The sequence below is a fragment of the Bos indicus genome, chromosome 6, assembly GCF_029378745.1.
Source record: "Bos indicus isolate NIAB-ARS_2022 breed Sahiwal x Tharparkar chromosome 6, NIAB-ARS_B.indTharparkar_mat_pri_1.0, whole genome shotgun sequence".
Taxonomy (NCBI): Eukaryota; Metazoa; Chordata; class Mammalia; order Artiodactyla; family Bovidae; genus Bos; species Bos indicus.
Window position 1 is genome coordinate 57,676,571 of NC_091765.1, and position 19,633 is coordinate 57,696,203.

Here is a 19,633-nt window from a genome sequence, read left to right on the forward strand (position 1 = left end):
AAGAAATACTAATGGAACACACCATCATTTTCAAAAAGAAATAATTTCTTTGCCTTTCATGACTATCTGTGAAAATGCACAAATACATTTCCAAATATAAGTTTTGATATAAAAAGACTCATCATTACAAAAAAAAGCACTGAAATGGATCAGTAGTGCCTTCTCCCACAGGACAAAAAAAGGCATGTTACCCTCTAAGTCAAATTTAAATATAATTTAATTATTTCCCTTGAACTAATACTAAGAATTCCAAAAAACATTTTCTTTCAGATAAAGTGTTTAGGGAACACACAATAATTTGCCAGCTGACATTTATATTATGCTGCTGCTGCTGCTAAGTTGCTTCAGTCATGTCCGACTCTGTGCGACCCCATGAACTGTAGCCCACCAGGCTCCTCCGTCCATGGGATTTTCCAGGCAAGAGTACTGGAGTGGGGTGCCATTGCCTTCTCCGTTATATTATGCTATCTTTTACTAAACTTCAAAACTATTAACAAAAAGGGGGGGAAATAACAACCAAAGAAAGAAATGGAAACAAAGATAACACTAATAGCATTCACTTATAAAGATGAGCTTTTCAAAAAGTTTATATAGTTACCTGAGAAAATTAATCACCTGCAAAATGATGACCTCTGTTAGAAACATCAAATTATAAAATGCTCCCAGGAAGATAATTAAAATATATTAAAAGCATTACTTTTTTTTAGGCTTGTGTTGTATCTCATATATTCATGTATCCCTGTACTTCACCCTTATTTCTTAGAAACAATAGTAAACAACCCCTTTGTTTGCTGTGAGCAATGATTTAAGAGTAGGCTCAAGTTTTTATGCAAATAACATGCATACTCATGCAGGACCAAGACATGCACACACGCACTCATGTAGACCCTTGTCTCTAGGCTTTCACCCAGTCTATACCAGGGAGTAAATCTCAGTGAACTATCTCTTGGGAACCTTTTTGGTTTCCTGTGATGAGAAAACCCTAACGTAACACCACCATTAGCACATAAACACATGCTTTAATTTGGTTATAAAATTACTATAAAAGAGCAAAACCCAATTAAGTTCTATTAAATATACATCTCTTTGTGATTACTCATAACTCCAATAAGCTCCAAGAGACAGTTTTCCCTACACTTTTTTAAAAAAAAATTTATTTATTTGGCTGCACCAGGATCTTTGTTGCATCTTGTGGGAATCTTTCTTTATGTTGCACAGGCTCAGTAGTTGTGGCAGAGGGGCTTGGTTGCTCCGCAGCATGAAGGATCTTAGCTCCCTGATCAGGGATCGAACCTGTATCCTCCCCATTGCAAGGCTAATTCTTGACCACTGGACCACCAGGGAAGTCCCCTCCCCTAAACTTGTCAACATTCTGTCCAACTATACTTCCTTTCATGGGTGTCCAAAGGATGGGAGGAGTCAGTTACAGGGCAAGCAAAACCTGTCAAGAACAGGGAAAATTTTCTAGTGAGCAGTCATTTCCAAATACTGCTTCCTCTCTTCTTTCCTGAACTTCTGCCTGATAATATGCATAGAGTAGTCAAAATCAGCCCTGTTTTCTCTCCCACCATTATTCTCTTTAAAGTTTTCCCTTACATTCAAGGCAAGATCCTGGTATGTGCCAGCCACTGTCAAAAAGCTTTGTAGACCTTCCGTGTCGGATTCACTCTAATAGCAGGCAGAATTATCGTCCCCATTTTACAGATAGACACTGAGGCCTAAAGACTGTACTGACTGTCCAGAATCCCACAGCTAGAAACAGACCTAGATACAAAAACCTGGTCTATCTGACTCTAGGGTGGGTGCATTTCACCCCAACCAACTCCTCCCTACTCCTTCTGAGTCTCCACCCAAATGATGATGGTTTAACAGTTCACAGGATGTTTGCATAATTATTATGGCAAGTTTCAGGGATCTACTCAGTAATGATGGTAGTTTATGAAAAAACCCTTTTAGCCATCACACAAATTGAGTGCCAAGATGAGAATTTCACCAAGGGACCCCTCTCTTCTGCCCAATGTAAATAACCATAATCCGGGGTGCTTGGACAGTAATCACAATACTGACAGGTGCTGCTATTTTCAGACAGTGTCTGGCCCTGGCAGAGAAGCCCAGCTGGAGAGTTGCAGGTACTTTCCAAACTTCCGCAGTGATCACCCAAATGCTCTTCAGTCCTGCTCTATTTAGAAAGGATTACAGACTAGTGGGAAAATAATCAGTGTGCAGTTTAGCCAATAAATTCATCCTACAAGAGATATTTGTCTAAACGAAATGTGATTTGCAACATCCAAGACATGATAGGTTTAAACCATAAATAAGAATGTCACCATAAGTACTGGTGAAGTATTACCCCCTTAGCCAAATTAAAAATGCAAAGCAGAAGATGAGTCATATATCAGGACTGAAAGTGTTTTAAAATATGTAAAATAGGCAAAGAAAACCTAAATAAACATGAGAAAAGGGTAATGGTTTGTACTCAATTTTATTCACTTTTTTCTTCAATGTTTAAAGAAAAATTATGTTATAGTGTGCTATTTTTTAAAAATATAAAGTTAATTAACCTCAACATGGAGATCTAAATGGATATTAAGTTCAGAGTCTGTTAATGACAAAAAAAAGAAAAATACATTCTGTTCTACAGAGAATTTAAGTCTCCAAGGCAAACTAATAAAACTAGGTTATAAACTGTTAAAAGCCCCAAGTACCTATTTAATCCTCCAGCTGTGGTTTTGGCACGGGCTGGAAGCTAGAGAGGTCACTGTGTGTGAGGACCCAGTGAAATCAGATGTCTCCTGGTGGCCAAGGAGAACCAAGGCCACCTAAGGATGAGGTCACAGGAGAAATCAGAGGTGACAGACGAAGGCCCTTACAGGGAGAAGAGTGAAGAATAAGAAAGACAGAAGGCAAAGAACTGGGGAGCGGAGGAGAAAGAATGAAATCAGTGCTTTGATTACTCCACTGGTAATCAAGGCAGCAGAAACTAAAAAGCTACTTTCCAAAAGGAAAAGGACATAATTAAAAAAGAAAAGAGGAGTCCTAGAGTCTGTGAGTGTGGGAGTGAGGAAATTATATAGTCTGTTTCCTTCAGGGGCCCACAGGTTTCACCTCGGCTGTAATAGGAGAAAAGAGCCCACTGCTGGCACCATCCTGCCACAGGCCAGCTTGATGACCCTTAGGTGACTTTCTTACCCTCTGGGCCCCTGTTTCCTCATCTGCAAAATGGGGTGGTAACACGGCTGACTTCATAAGGTAGTTTGGATAATTTAATGCACTAATATTTAGAGTTCTATAAAATGCCCCAGCTGTATATGTTATCTCTTTGAAAGGAGGAAGTTTATCGTTCATCTTTCCTGACACCAGGAAGAAGCAGTGACAGTACACAGGTATGGACTCTGATGTCAGAGGCTAGAGTTCAAATCTCAACTCTGCTACTTGCAGCAGGGTGACACTGGCAAGTCAGTTATGTGCTGTAGACCTCGGTTTCTCAACAATAAATTGGAAATGATATATCTGAATCATAGGGCTCCCAGAAAACCCTTAGAACAGGCCTGGCAGTTAGCAAGCATTCAGTGCCAAATATGAAGTTATACAAGAGAACTTTAGCCCCCAGCAAAGTGCTCACAGCTGACACTTCACACCACTCACCTCTCAGTAACCCCTCATGCAGCACTCACTCACTCAGCAGCTGCTTCAGCTCTCAGAAGCCCAGGTCCCACAGGTCTCCAAGCTTCCAAAAGCCATGAAGGCAGTTTCTTTCTCTTTTTTTTCCCCCCAACTTTTTATTTTGTATTGGAGTGAGTGATAATCACTCAGTCTTGTCCGACTCTGCGACCTCATGGAATGTAGCGCACCAGGCTCCTCTGTACATGGAATGCTCCAGGCAAGAATACTGGAATGGGTTGTCATTTCCTTCTCCAGGGGATCTTTCTGACCCAGGGATAGAACCCAGGTGTCCTGCATCGCAGGCGGATTCTTTACCATCTGAGCCACCGGGGAAGCTGTATTGGAGAATAGCTCTTTAACCAAGTCGTGATGGTTTCACGCAGACAGGAAAGGGACTCAACCATACATATACATGTACATGAAGGCAGTTTCGACTGTGCAAGACCCAGGAGAAATGAAGGGCCATCCACACCTTACTCGGTGCACTTCTGTAATGGCTGGAGCTTTTACGCCAAGAACAAATTTCTGTACTTCTTATGCAAATTAAAATCCACTTCTTTATGCAAAAGAAATATGCACCACTGAGTCCTCAAGAATAGCATCACCAACTACTGCTCCCTGAAGGAAAAGTGAAAAAAAAGTGAAAGTGAAAGTCGCTCAGTCATGTCCGACTCTGCGACCCCATGCACTATACAGTTCATGGAATCCTCTAGACTAGAATACTGGAGTAGGTAGCCTTTCCCTTCTCCAGGGGATCTTCGCAACCCAGGGATCAAACCCAGGTCTCCTGCATTGCAGGCGGATTCTTTACCAGCTGAGCCACAAGATCTGTTTTATCTGTTTTATAAAACAGATATTGAATCCAATTGATCACTATCTTTTTTGTTATTTTAAACATCATCCTATTAAGTTAGATCATCTGGTTTTCAATCCTGGAGAAACTGAAAGCGACAAACTAGAAGAGAGGCAAGGCAATGCTGAATAGATGCAAGAGGCCCATGCAGGGCAGCACTACTCCCTAACCACGTGACCAACCACTTGGAGTCTTCCTTTCTTCATCTGTAAAGTGGGTATAATAATATCAACTCCAGAAGAATATTGTGAGGATTAAATGATATTATGCACATGAAGCACCTAAATCAATGCCAATATGTAAAGTCCACTCTAAAGAAAAAGGAAAAGTATACTGAACCATATGAAGTTGCTGCTTCTCTAGGTCAGAAGCACTGACTGCAGCCTGGGCCAGGCAGGCGCTGTGGTTAATAGTGAGGCTATGGGGACACAGGATCCCAGGGAGGGGCTTGGAACAGAAGGCAGGTATTTACTGAGCAGCATGGAGGGATTTCAACTTTCAGACAAAGGGCTCAGCTGCGTCAGTGCATGCAGCTTGAGACAGTGTTTACCAGGGCCCAGAGAGCGCCCAAGGAAAACATTTTGTTTTACATTCTCATGAGAATTCAAAGCATAGGGCTATTGGATATGTTGGCTGAAAAAACTGTGACCTAAAAGTTATGCACAACCTAAAAGTTGAAAGTTATGTTTTATTCAGTAGACAAATCTGAGGACTTAAGCTCAGGAGGCAAGACTCTCAGATAACTCTGAGAGACTGCTATGGAAAGACAAAGGAGGGAGCCAAGATGTACAAGAATTTTTGCAATAAAGATCAGGTAGTCAGAACGTCACTGTTACTGTTAATAAAAGAAAACCAGACATCCCAAGTCAAGGAATTCAGCGCTTTTCCATGTATGGGAAGATGTAAGAGTCTGGGCTCACTGAAATCATTCCTTTGATGTGCACCTCAGCTATCTGGGGCCAGCATCCAGTGTTTTCACAGCCTGAGTTTCCTCAGGACTCATAGTCGGGGAGAGGCTGTAGTCTGATGGCTGCTGGATGGCAGGCATTCTCTCCCTCTTGGGTTCCCTCAGGGTTCACCACTGTGGCGTGTAATGGACGGCTTGATGGCTATGACTTTCTTTGTTTACTGATATGAGAGGTGGCATTTTTCGTTCACAGGTATGTGGGCAGGAGTGCCACACGCCTCAAAAGTCACTTGGGGTGTGGTATCTTGTGGAGACAATCACCAGTGTTTCAGAAAAATGACCCTGATTTATCTAATCAGGGTTAAACTAATTTAAGAAGACAGGGGTTTAGGATACATTTCAGAACGGACAAAAACGCTTAAAGTCATTAAAGCTTAGTGGTAGTGGTTTAGTCGCTAAGTCGTGTCCAACTTTGTGACCCTTTGGACTGAGCCCAACAGGCTCCTCTGTCCATGGGATGTCCCAGGCAAGAATACTGGAGTGGCTTGCCATTTCCTTCTCCAGGGGATCTTCCCCACCCAGGGACTGAACCTGGGTCTCCTGTATCACAGACGGATTCTTTACTAACTGAGCCACCAGAAAAGCCTAGACCTTTTAAAAGCTTTAACACTTAAGAACATATCATAGAATAGGTGAACTCATAGAGGCAGAAAGCAGAGGAAGGGTTGCCAGAGGCTGGAGGGGAAGAGGGTGGAGAATGGGGAGTGACTGCTCAGTGCATAGAGTTTGGGATGACGACAAGATTCTGGAACTAGATACTGGTGATCTTTGTACACTATTGTGAACATGTGTGTGTGAGTGTGTGTGTGCTCAGTCGTGTCCGACTCTTTGCGGTCCTGTGGACTGTAGCCTGCCAGGCTCCTCTGTCCATGGGATGTCCCAGGCAAGAATACTGGAGTAGGTTACCATTTCCTTCTCCATTGTAAATGTACTTAATGCCAATGAATTGTACATTTTAAAATGGGTGTAACAACAAATTCTATGTTTAGTGTATTTTACCACAGTATTTTTAAAAGCAGAAAAAAAGGAATAGATAATACTTGAGTGCTTATTATACCAAGCAGCTTCTGTGTAATATGTCACAATAATACCATGAGGTAAATATTATTTTAGAGGAAGAAACTGAGGCTCATGAGGTAATATGACTTTCCTCCAAATCAAGGCGATGCCAGGATTAAAAGGTAAGCCTCCAGGGCTGACTTGGCAACACTCAGACCCACTGACTCTTAGAAAACTCACTTCTGTGAAACTCTCCTGATAAGATAATGCTGGAAGCTGGGCTATTTGTGAGCTTAGGTGGAAGGTGCTACCAATAACTTCAGAAACATTGACAGGAGAATCCATACAGACTCTCTGAAGCAGGTTTTTAATAAAACATGTGAATAATGAATTGTTCTGGGCACTAAAACAGCCATACCTTCGTTTTTCATGATGTATTGGACAATCTGCCCAACGGTGTCACTGTTTTCATTTACACTGTCGTTCAACTCTGAAAGAGAAAGGGGAGGGGAGGACAGGTTACAATTGCTCACCCGCATCAGGTCAGAGACACAGTCTCAGAGCCTAAGACTTCTCTGAACAGTCTCCAGAAAGCTCAGCTGATGACCCATGGTGCTAAGAGCTCTGCTTTCTTTTAACCTACCTTTCTCTTAGCACACTCTTAGCACACGTGACTGAAAACACACAGCGACTTTCTCAGCAGAACAGGTGCAAACTGCCCATCAATATCTTCTCAAGTCCAGACACATGCTTAATTTCCAAGATGTCTTTATCAGTCCTTACAACTATTACTCCTCTCTCATCATTTTGTTAAACTCAAAGGGGAAATGGAAAGAATAAAGATAACTAAAATAAAAACTTCTTGGATTTTATTTTCATTGTAGATATACCATATACAGAGTATTAATTTATTTCTTAAATTGGGTAATTATTCATCTCTCTCTTCACAAGACTTTGAAATATACTTCCAAATGATCTAAATGTTGGCCATGGTTAATTACCTACAAACTCAGTTTACTTTGAGAGACTCTGTACATGGGATAGTCTTTAGGAAAAAAAAAAAGTCAAACCTTCAGTCTAAAACTGATTCCTTATCATTCGCTTCCATAACACAAGAAAGAAAAAGGAGGGTTGACCTAGAAATCATGGTGTGGTATATTACCCATGTAATCTGGAGAAGTGTCTTCTCCACCCAAGCCACTCCCTCCCCATGAACATGCACGTCCAGTTAGACAGTGCACATGCTGACCACTAAGCCAACCTACACAGCGTCTGCAGAGGATGAGAGAGAAAGGTCCCGCTTTCTGTTGACAAACATTCAGCCTCGGTTTGCTCATAAACTCACACATGACTCATCGTGCAACTGTGCTCACTCCCTGCCTCAAAGGTCAGTGGGGGTGGGAAAAACCAACAGGCCAGCAAGCTGGCAAGGAATGAAGAAGCTCCCCAACTCTGCCTGTGATCCCACTTGAAGGGTGACCTACCCAAATGTCACATTTCTGCAAAAACTGCCCTTTGAGGTCTGAAAAGGATAAGCAGAGTTACCAACTATTCCCCAAGGCCCAAAAGGATGGTTGAAAAGTACATTTGTGGTGAAAACAGGGCTTCACCTCTCAGGGTTTTCAAATACAATCCAGAAACTCCATGTGAGGAGGAAATGCTGAGACACTCTGAGGTCAATCCAAAGGTACCAGCTCTTGTCATTTTTTCATTGCACTGTTCACACAACCATTTACTTAATAAACATAAACTCCAACCTCATATTAGGTTGGTGCAATAGTAATTACAGTTTTGGACCCTGATTTTAAATCATTATAACTAGGCTCAAACACACCTTTAGTAATCAAAATAGGAGCCATTACACTCAAAATATTTTTGCCAAAGAGAAATAAGCTTGTTTATTCTTGTACCATAAAAATCCGTGCTTCAGGATTTGATGAACTCTTGGAAAGCATTTTCTACCTCCTGTTGGTTGTGAAAGCATTTTCATTTTCCCTGCAAAAAGTTGTCAAGATGCTAGAAGAAGCAGTAGTTAGTTGGCTACTCGGCAGTATGGCAGATGAGACAAAACTTTATAGCCCAATTTGTTCAACTTTTGAAGTGCTGGTTGTGCAACATGCAATCGGGTGTTGTTGCATCTTTTTTGTTGACCAATGTCAGCTGCACGCATCAGTTTTCAGTGTATCTCATCAATTTTCTGAGAATACTTCTCAGATGTAATAGTTTTTCTGGGATTCAGAAAGCTATAGTGGATCAGACAGACAGAAGACCACCAGACAGTGACCACAACCTTTTTTTGGTGTGAGTCTGGCTTTGGGAAGTGCTTTGGAGCGTCTTCTCCATTCAAACACTGAGCTGGTTGTCTCTGGTTGTTGTATAAAATCCACTTTTCATCGTATGTCACAATCTGATCGAGAAATGGTTTGTCGTTGTTGCATAGAATAAGAGAGGACGACACTTCAAAATGACAGGTTTTTTTTTTAATTTGCAGTCAGAGCATGAGGCCTCCCCCTTATCAAGCTTTTTCACCTTTCCAATTTGCTTCAAAATACCAAACGACATAGAATGGTCAACATTGAGTTCTTCAGCAACTTCTCCTGTAGTTGTAAGAGAATCAGCTTCAAAGATCTTCTCAACTGGTTGCTGTCAACTTCAGATGGCTGGCTACTGCGCTCTTCATCTTCAAGGCTCTCGTCTCCTTTGCAAAATTTCTTGAACCACCACTGCACCGTACGTTCATTAGCAGTTCCCGGGCCAAATGCGTTGTTGATGTTACAAGTTGTCTCTGCTGCTTTCTGACCCATTTTGAACTCAAATAAGAAAATTTTCTGTCTAACATAATTTCCATAGTCTAAAATACATATAAAATAAGCAGCAAGTAATAATTCATTAGCAAAAAATACAAAGCATACACATTAAAATGATGTTGAAGAAAGTATTCTAATATCAAATGGCAAAGTTCAACAATGCAAAACCACAATTACTTTTGCACAACCGAATCAATTTTTAAAGATTAACTCCCCTAGCAAAACTAGCAGCACAAAAATGGTGAGACCTATTCAGTTATCCTATTGTTCTTATTAGAATCTAATTCAACAGCAACAGTAAGGGTTACTATATGAAAAAAGTGAAAGTGTTAGTTGCTTAGTCGTGTCTGACTCTTTGTGATCCTATGGACTGTAGCCCAACAGGCTCCTCTGTCCACAGGATTTCCCAGGCAAGAATATTGGAGTGTGTAGCCACGCCCTTCTCCAGGGGATCTTCCCAACCCAGGGATCCAGTCCCAGTCTCCTGTGTCTACCAGTACCGCAGGTGGATTCTTTACCGTCTGAGCCAGGGAAGCCCAAGGGTTAATATATACTGAGTGCCATTTGTGACAAACACCAAATGTATCTTCTCTCTAATTTCACAATACTCTTACAAGGTAAAGATTATTGTCCTCATTTAAATTAAAATTTTAATTAAATTAATAAAATTAAAGTTAAATTAAACATAGCGGTGATTTACAGCATATTAATTGCCCAAGGCCACAAAGTCAATAAGAGTAAATTACTTCGTAGTTATTTAATAAATGAAAGCAAAGTTTCTAACTCTAGGTGTGGTTCCTATAATATTTACAATGATGCTATACCATAGCATCTGCCTTTAAGATGGATCATTTTGTAAAAGTGCTGGTGAGGGTGTAGAGAAAAGGGAACCCTTGTGCACAGTTGGTGGAAATTTAAATTGGAACTGCTTCTATGGAAAACAATATGGATGTTCCTCAAAAAATTAAAAATAGATCTATCATATGATCCAGCAATTCCATTTCTGGGTATATACCCAAAGGAAATGAAAACAAGAAGTCAAAGTGGAAAGATATATGCACACCCCACTCCAGTACTTTTGCCTAGAAAATCCCATGGACCGGGGAGCCTGGTAGGCTGCAGTCCATGGGGTCACTAGAGTCAGACACTTCTGAGCGACTTCACTTTCACTTTTCACTTTCATGCACTGGAGAAGGAAAAGGCAACCCACCCCAGTGTTCTTGCCTGGAGAATCCCAGTGACGGGGAAGCCTGGTGGGCTGCTGTCTATGGGGTGGCACAGAGTCGGACACTACTGAAGTAACTTAGCAGCAGCAGCATGTTTACTGCAGAATTATTCAAACTAGCCAAGATATGGAAATATCCTAATGTCCATCAAAGAATGAATGGATAAAGAAGATCCACTGATCAGTAGTCAATGAGAAGAAATAGATGTTTTTCTGGAATTCTCTTTTGTTATAATCCAACAGATGTTGGCAATTTGATCACTTGTTCCTCTGCCTTTTGTGTACTATACTTATCAAATTTATAGAGAGACTAGAACTGAATGATTCCTACCCTAAAAACAACTGACAATTACGTGATAGAGGTGTTAAACATCACTACAAGGGCAATCATATTACAATATATAAATGCACCAGAATAACGTGTTGCACACTTTAAATTTACATGATGTTATTACATCAAATATATTTTGATGAAAAAAAGATGGATCATTTGCTTTACAGAGACAGAAAACATACATGACTCATTTCTTATTAAAAAATTGTCTGCACTCACATGCCCACAAAAAAAAAATAATCCAGATTTTTACCTATCTTTTCAACCTTTTCTCCTTCAACGTCTTGCTCAGCTTCTGTTGTACATCGATAGCCTTTCTTCTTAAGCAGGTGGCAAATGAGGACGCCAAAGAGACCCATGACGAAGAACACAGGGACAAGGGCATATGCGATGTATTCCGGGTGTCCATTCCCATTGTTGTTAGTGGGTGAGGGCGTCGTCTCGGTTTTGGAGGGTAACGGGTGGCTGCCACTATGATCTGAGGAAGAAACATACACAGCCGCATCAGATGTCTACTGGAGACAAGGAACATCTGACAACCTTGGGAAATGTCCCTGTTAAATGTGAGCCTGTTTCCAAAACCACAGGTCAGGCAGAGGCTGGCGGGTCCGGCAGGACAGGCACATGGGCTTGAGTTCCTATCCTGACCCTGCTACTCATAACCTGGGCCCCCTTGGGGTAATTTTTTTTTTAAAGCTCTCCAAGCTAGCCTCTGCTTCTTCATCTGTGAGATTATCTATACATCGTGGAGTGAATGCACAGTTTCAGCAAAGGGTGCACATAGAGTACACACACCATCACTAGGTGGTATCATAGCAGAGTCCTTAGAGGTTAAAAGCACAGACTCAGGAGACTTGGGGTCAAGTCCCAGCTCCACCACTTTGCAGCTGTGTGACTCTGGACAATGACTTAATCTCCATGCCTTGGCTTCTGATGAACAGACATACTAACAGTACCCAACCCACCCCTCAAGGCTTGTTATGAAGATGAAATAAATGAACACACATAAAACATCTAGAACCATTTCTACAGCAAAGCAAATGCTCAACTACATGGCAGGCATCGTTTTAGGCATTTGTAACTTACCACTGAGCAAAACAAAGACCCTTGTCCTCATGGAGCATATGTCCCAGAAAGATTTAGTAAACTGACTGATCTAGTGCATGAAAAAAGAGAGACAAATCCAGGACGCATCAGGTTTTGGCCTAGGGGCACACATATAAAAATGGAAGCACGCGCATTTGCGTATTTGCTCACCAACCCAAATGATCATTTATGGCATGACTGTTGTATGAAAAGCACCAGCTGGGAGCTGGATAGAGAGTGGAAAACAAGACAGCATGCCCAGTGCCAACTTGGAGCCTGTAGGGTAGCACTGGAAACGGGCACTAAACACCTGGGCAGGCATGAGAGACTGGGAGAAGGTATGCATGGGGCACTAAAAGAAATAGGAACAGTGGGGACCTATTTTATGACTTCAGAAACAGTGCAGCTGGGAAGGGGGCATCTACGGGGGAGAAGGAGCCATTTGCTTCTGGACACGTCAAAGTTCCACATGGACTTACACCAGAAGCAGCAGGATATCTGGGCCCACGAGTGTGCCAGGATATACAGGGAACTGAGTCACCTCCATGAAGGAGTGAGAGGGAGAAACATCCCAGCTCATACAATATAAGATTCTACCAGTTAAGATAACGGAGAAAGAGCCAACTGTGTGGAAAATCAGCAAAGTATCAATTCACACACACAAGATAAAAAGGGAGTTATCACACAAAGGAGGGGGTCAGGAAGGATGAAGACTAAAGGAAAATGTGGGGTTTGACTGAAATGAAGTCTCGTTATTTGGGGTACTCAGATTCTGAAGTGATACAATGAGGTTTTCTGCATCACAGAGATTTACACATATTGCTTAAGAAACCCAGAAACTGGGAATCTAGATGCATTTAACTACAAACTCTCTCGAGAGTATTTTGGTGGGGAAAAAATGATCACATGAGGACAAATACCAGGTGTGAAATGACCACATTTCATCACTGCAGCAAACAATATCAAACAGAGACCACAGGACAAAGGGCTCCCTCACTTTCAGATGGAAATAACCATTATCTCTGCCCATGAAAGGAAACTGCTGGTTTCTCAGGTTTTGTAAAAGGTGGCATTCTTTATATTATCATGAAACCTCTAGAATCTGGGGATAAGCTACATATTCATTCTGATTTCTCTCCCAAGAATATAATTAAACGGATGAATGAATAAAAAAGAGTACACATACACACTTCCCTAAATATATGCAAACATATCATCCAAATTAGGGTTTAACATCAAGACTTAATTTCAGTAAAACCAGAAATATTTAACTCCCTTAGTAATTCTAAGCATTTTATTTATTAATTCCTTTTTAAAAACATATTCCATGCAACAGGAATAGCTAAAGCAGGCAACATGTTAAGACTGAAAGAGTTTTACTCAGAATCATGGTCAGTTTCAAGCTGGAAGCGATAAATTCTGTTTAGGAAGCAGCAGAAACAGGAATGAAAGCAGGGGGCTCAGACTTGAAGCCAGGCAGCTCCTCCCGAATCAGGTGGTTAAGAATGTGTATTCATCATTAACTTGACCTCTAGGAAACCCTTGAAAATACTATGAATTCACAGTTTGTGATTTACAGACAGGTGTCAGTCATTTAATCTCATAATTACCACACCATGGAAAAAGCCGAGGAAGATACGACTCTAAATTAGTGAAACATGAATTACAGAGATGCACTGTAGCTAAAAGGTCAGACTGCCTAGCATAAATAATTGCTTGGCCACTAACTAGGCATGTCACCTTGAATAAGTTTTTTAACTGCTCTGTGCTCAATTTTCTCATCTGTAAAATGGAATCAAAATGATTGTACCTCTCTACAATGGTTTCAAAATGTGGCCCCAAATTCTTTGGCAGTCATTGTTTTAAGCCACTAAGTTTTGTGGCAATTTTTTATATAGCAAAGTAACTGGAAGACTATTTGTTAAATTCACTGTGAGGATTACACACATTAATGTGTAAAGCACTTAGAGTATTTAGGAAAAGATAAGCACTATAAAAGTGTTTACTCTTGGGCTTCCCTGTGCTCAGTTGGTAAAGAATCCGCTTGCAATGCAGAAAACCTGGGTTCGATCCCTGGGTTGGGAAGATCCCCTGGAGGAGGGCATGGCAACCCACTCCAGTATTCTTGCCTAGAGAATCCCCATGGACAGAGGAGCCTGTTGGGCTACATTCCATGGAGTTGCAGAGAGTCAGACATGACTGAGCGACTAAGCACAGCACATAGAAGAGTTTAGTTATTATCTTGATAGAACTGCACTATCCAATACAGTAATCACTAACCACAAACAGCAATTTAAATTTAAGTCAATTAAAAATAGATAAAATTTAAAATTCAGTTCCTTAGGTGGACTAACCACATTTCAAGTGCTCAACAGTCATATGTGGCTAACTGGTCCATATTAGAGAGGTCAGATAAAGAACATTTCCGTCATCCCAAGAGCCTCTTGATAAAGGTAAAAGAGGAGAGTAAAAAGTTGGCTGAAAGCTCAACATTCAAAAAACTAAGATCATGGCATCTATTCCCATCACTCCATGACAAAAAATGGGGAAAAAGTGGGAACAGTAGCAGATTTTATTTTCTTGGGCTCCAAAATCACTGCGTATGGTGACTGCAGCCACAAAATTCAAAGACGCTTGCTTCTTGGAAGAAAAGCTATGACAAACCTAGACAGCCTATTAAAAACCAGAGACATCACTTTGCCAACAAAGGTACATACAGTCAAAGCTATGGTCTTTCCAGTAGTCATGTATGGATGTGAGAGTTGGACCATAAAGAAGGCTGAGCACTGAAGAATTGATGCTTTTGAAGTGTGGTGCTGGAGAAAATTCTTTGAGTCCCTTGGACAGCAAGGAGATCAAACCAGTCAATCCTAAAGGAAATCAACCCTGAATATTCACTGGAAGGACTGATGCTGAAGCTGAAGCTCCAATACTTTGGCCACCTGATGTGAAGAGCTGACTCAATGGAAAGGACCCTGATGCTGGGAAAGATTGAGGGCAAGAGGAGAAAGCGGTGACAGAGGATGAGATGATTAGATGGCATCACTGACTCAATGGATGTGAGTTCAAGCAAACTCCAGGAGATGGGAAGGATAGGGAAGCCTGGCCTGCTGCAGTTTATGGGGTCACAAAGAGTCAGAGGCGACTGAACCAGTGAACAACAAGAAGTTATGTTGTACAGCCCTGTTATAGACTACAAAGAATCACTAAAGAGCAAAATGTTGACCAGAGAATCCCTGTTATCTACCTCAGCAATTTAAGAATAACTTTTAAATCACAAATCAACTATTCACAATTAATGCCTAAGATACTGGTTAACTTAGGTAGGCTTAATTGTTTCTTCAATTTACACTAATAATCTGCTTAGAGACACCACGTCCATCTTTTGTCTTCATCCTTACCTGACTCATATTTAAATTCTGAAAAAAACTGAGTCCAAATTAATAGCAAAGGTTGTTGTAACATTATAAAAAGTCAAAAACAGCAACAAATGCATGTTTGACAATGGGATAATAATAAAATATCTGAGTCAACCATTGTCTGTCCATTTGACGGAATAATATGCACCATTTAAAACTATTCATGAAGATTTTGTGAAGATATGGGAACATACTTATTATCTAATAATGAATTTTAAAAGATGGATTCAAAAACCATACATACTGTAGGATCAAACTAGTAAAAAATAAATAAATAAATAAAGTACATGAAGGTATAAACTACATGAAGAAATAACCAAAATGGTAAGTGATTCTGAGTAATTGAATAATAGGCTAATTATTAATTATATTTTTATGCTTTTCTGTAATTTTTTAAAATTCTTACATATATATTATATATGTACCAAGGTGATAGACACTTTAAAGAAAAAAAAAAAAGATATACAGCAGAGGTTGTGAGCCATTTGAGAGTCATGGATCACCAATCCCTTTGTAAAACTGTTGGATCCTATGGTTCCTATTTCAAAATTGTGCCTCCAAATTCTGTAAGCTCTGGACCCTAAGTTAACAGAAGTGCAAGTGAGTTGATAAGGATGATGCCCAGGCATCTGCATGAATAACATGGTGAACACTGGTGCCATTCACTGAGATGAAAAATATCTGGAAAAAAAAATCAAGTTTGAATGGCGCTATGGGTTGAATTTTGCCTCATCCTCAATACATATGTGGAGAAGGCAATGGCAACCCACTCCAGTACTCTTGCCTGGAAAATCCCATGGATGGGGGAGCCTGGTAGGCTGCCGTCTATGGGGTTGCACAGAGTCGGACACGACTGAAGAGACTTAGCAGCAGCAATACATATGTGGGAAGTCCTAACCCCAAGTACCTGAGAACATGACCATATTAGGATACAGGGTCTTTTTACAAAGGTAATCAAGTTAAAATGAACTCTTTAGGGTGGACCCTAGTCCCATGTGGCTGTTGTCCTTTAAAAAAAAAAGGAAATTTGGAGGCAAAAACATGACATGAAGATAGAGATTCGAGTGATGCTTTGGAGAAGCCAAGGAACACCATAGACTGCCAGCAAACCACCAGAATCTATAACAGAAACATGGAACAGACAGACCCTCACAGCCCTCAGAAAGAGCAACCCTGCTGACACTCGTCTTGGAGTCCCAGCCTCCGGAACAATAAGACAATGAATTTCTCCTTTTTACGTCACCCAGTGTGTGGTGTTTGGTTACAGGGTACCTAGCATAGATTAGCAGAGAAGGCAATGGCACCCCACTCCAGTACTCTTGCCTGGAAAATCCCATGGACGGAGGAGCCTGGTGGGCCGCAGTCCACGGGGTCGCAAACAGTGGCACACAACTGAGCAACTTGACTTTCCCTTTTCACTTTCATGCATTGGAGAAGGAAATGGCAACCCACTCCAGTGTTCTTGCCTGGAGAATCCCAGGGACGGGGGAGCCTGGTGGGCTGCCGTCTATGGGGTCACACAGAGTCGGACACGACTGAAATGATTTAGCAGCAGCAGCATAGATTAGTACATATGCTAATGTAATTGCATGGAGAAGAACTATATGTTTTTGAACATGTAGTGATAGAGGTAAATAAGCAGGGGACCTTCAAATGGAAATACCCACTGAGCAACTGGAAATACTCCATGAGGAACTAGGAAGAGAAGTCAGGACTCTAGCTTGGAACACAGAAGAAGGAGTTTCCAGAAAGAATGAGCAGTCAGCTAGGTGAGATGCTTCAGGAGAGAGCAACTAAAACAGGAAGGAAATGTAAAATGGTGCAGCCACTATGGAAAATAGTATAGAGGTTTCTAAAAAAAAAAAAAAAAAAACAGACAAGAATAGAACTACCACATGATCCAGCAACCCCATTTCTGGGTGTCTATCCAGAAGAACTGAAATAGGATCTTCTGCACTGCCACACTCTTCGCAGCCAGGGGAACAAATGTTCTGATCTTTGAGCAGATAAAGAAATGTGACATGTATGTGACATGAATCAGATCCCATTCAGCTTTTTTAAAAAGGAGGAAATCTCACCATAAAGGACAACAAAAATGGACCTGGAAGACATTATTGTCATTGTTGTTGCTGTTGTTCAGTCACCAACTCGTGTCCGACTCTTTGCAACCCCACAGACTGCAGCACACCAAGCTTCCCTGTCCTTCACCATCTCCTGGAGTTTGCTCAAATTCATGTCCACTAAGTCAGTGATGCCATCCAACCATCTCATCCTGTGTTGTCCCCTTCTCTTCCTGCCTTCAATCTTTCCCAGCATCAGGGTCTTTTCAAATGAGTCAGTTCTTCTCATCAGGTGGCCAAAGTATTGGAGCTTCAGCTTCAGCACCAGCCTTTCCAATCAATATTCAGGGTTGATTTCCTTTAAGATTGACTAGTTTGATCTCCTTGCTGTCCAAGGGACTCTCAGAAGACATGAGGCCAAGTGAAATAAGCCAGTCACAGAAGGACAATTACTGCATGATTCCACTTCCATGAGATTATCTAAAATAGTCAAATTCACAGAAAGAGAGCAGAATGGTGGTTTCCAGGAGCCAGGGGCAGGGAGAAATGGGTAGCTGCTATTCAATGGGGATGAAGTTTCAGTTATGCAAGATGAATAAATTCCAGATATTTGCTGTACAGCATTGTGCCCTTAGTTAACAATACTGCATTGTGCACTTAAAAATTTGTTAAGAAGATAATTCTCATTTTAAGTGTTCTTAGCACAGTAAAAAAAAAAAAATAAAAAGAAATAAATAAAAAGAAAAAAGAAACACTCTAAGAAGAATCTTTTGAAAGAGAATTGAGAAAAACTCAAGACAAATTGGGCCACGTAGAAGTTCACATAAGAACAAATGGAAACTCTTCAATTGCTAACTTAGGGAGCAACTTGGAACATTTTTTTAACTATCCCCTTGTTGTGCTTTGCTACCTTTTTCTCCATAGTCTCTTGAAGTAAACTTAAAATCCTAAAACACATACATACATCATACATAAAATGAAAAAATAAATAAAATAAACAAGGAAAGAAAAACCATTCCGTGGGAGATCTTTGTGGCCTTGGAGGGAGCGGTTTTTCATAGACCAGAAGGAAAGACTAGATTCCCTGAGCTGAGGAGCAGAAACAGCTCAGTTTGCTCTTTCTAGAAGCTCGATATGAGCATTAAGAGTAAGGGAGTTCACCTTCAGCATAACGGGAAGAAATTTTTATTTGCCTTTTTGAATTCTTTTTTTTTCCGGCTGCATTGTGTGGCACATGGGATCTTAAGTTCCCCAACCTAGGGTTGGGCCAGTCCCCAGCAGTAAAAGTGTGGGGTCCTAACCACTGGACTGCCAAGGAATTCCCTGGAATTTTTTTAAAATGACTGAAAGCAGAGTGTTTCTTTACAGGCAGAAAAGGAGCAAAAAGGAGAGTCTGAGACAGTGTGTAAAGTGATGACCTTGAGGAACTGGAGGAGATGATTTCCGTAAGAAGGAAGGAGGTGGATTAAAAACTTGAACAGGTAAAAGGACACCTCGTTCTCCAAAGGCAGGGGGTCCATGAGTGATCCTTTAGGGTGGGCAGAAGGTCCACGAATGAAAAGATGCCTGGGAGCCTCCACTGTCTCTGAAGGTAAGAGATGGCATCTGTTGAGACCCCAGGGAAGAATAAGGGGCCTGTGGGGACAGTGAGGCTTAGTGGAGAGTCTGCAGGAATGGGAGAGGACTGCAAAGGCATTCAGGGCACAGCTGAGATGGGCACCCCAAACCTGCAACTGGGCTAACCCATGAGAGAGGGCCTCCGGAGCAGAAAAGAAAAACAAGAGATCAGACACCAGGGTCAGAAGGGAGTGTAGGGCAAAACAGAGGAAGGAAGAGGTTGGTAAGAGTTCTAGAAGTGCTGGAAGTCTAGTTCAGACAGGTTTGTTACTCCTCTATTAACTACCAACAAGAACTACCACCATCACACTATGGAGCATTTACAAGCCACCACTAAGCTAAGCACTGACTCTTCAAAGCAAACTTCCGACACAGCTACTGGCATTCTCCCCATGCTACAAATGGGGAAAGGAAGCACAGAAAGGTCATACAGTCTTCTCAAGGTCACGTTGCTACTACATGGCAGCTCCTAGATTCAGGCCAGGCAGTCTAGATCCTGCCTGCATGGACGCTGCTTCCTCCTCCCTGACCTGAGGTCATCATTTACCAACTCTTGGTTAAAATGCTAAATGCTGGTTTGCTCTCTAATTTCACAACTGAGAT

The 19,633-nt window shown here is 41.3% G+C and overlaps 1 protein-coding gene across 1 annotated transcript in view; it reads right to left on the reverse strand.

Annotated features, from left to right (window-relative positions):
* RELL1 (RELT like 1) overlaps positions 1-19,633 on the reverse strand; it is an 80,278-nt gene that overhangs the window by 28,950 nt on the left and 31,695 nt on the right. Inside the window, exons 2-3 of the mRNA XM_070791276.1 lie at positions 11,102-11,326; positions 6,901-6,972 (exon numbers count right to left, since the gene is read on the reverse strand). Coding sequence (XP_070647377.1) covers positions 6,901-6,972; positions 11,102-11,326 — 297 coding nt within the window. The remainder of the gene's footprint in view (positions 1-6,900; positions 6,973-11,101; positions 11,327-19,633) is intronic.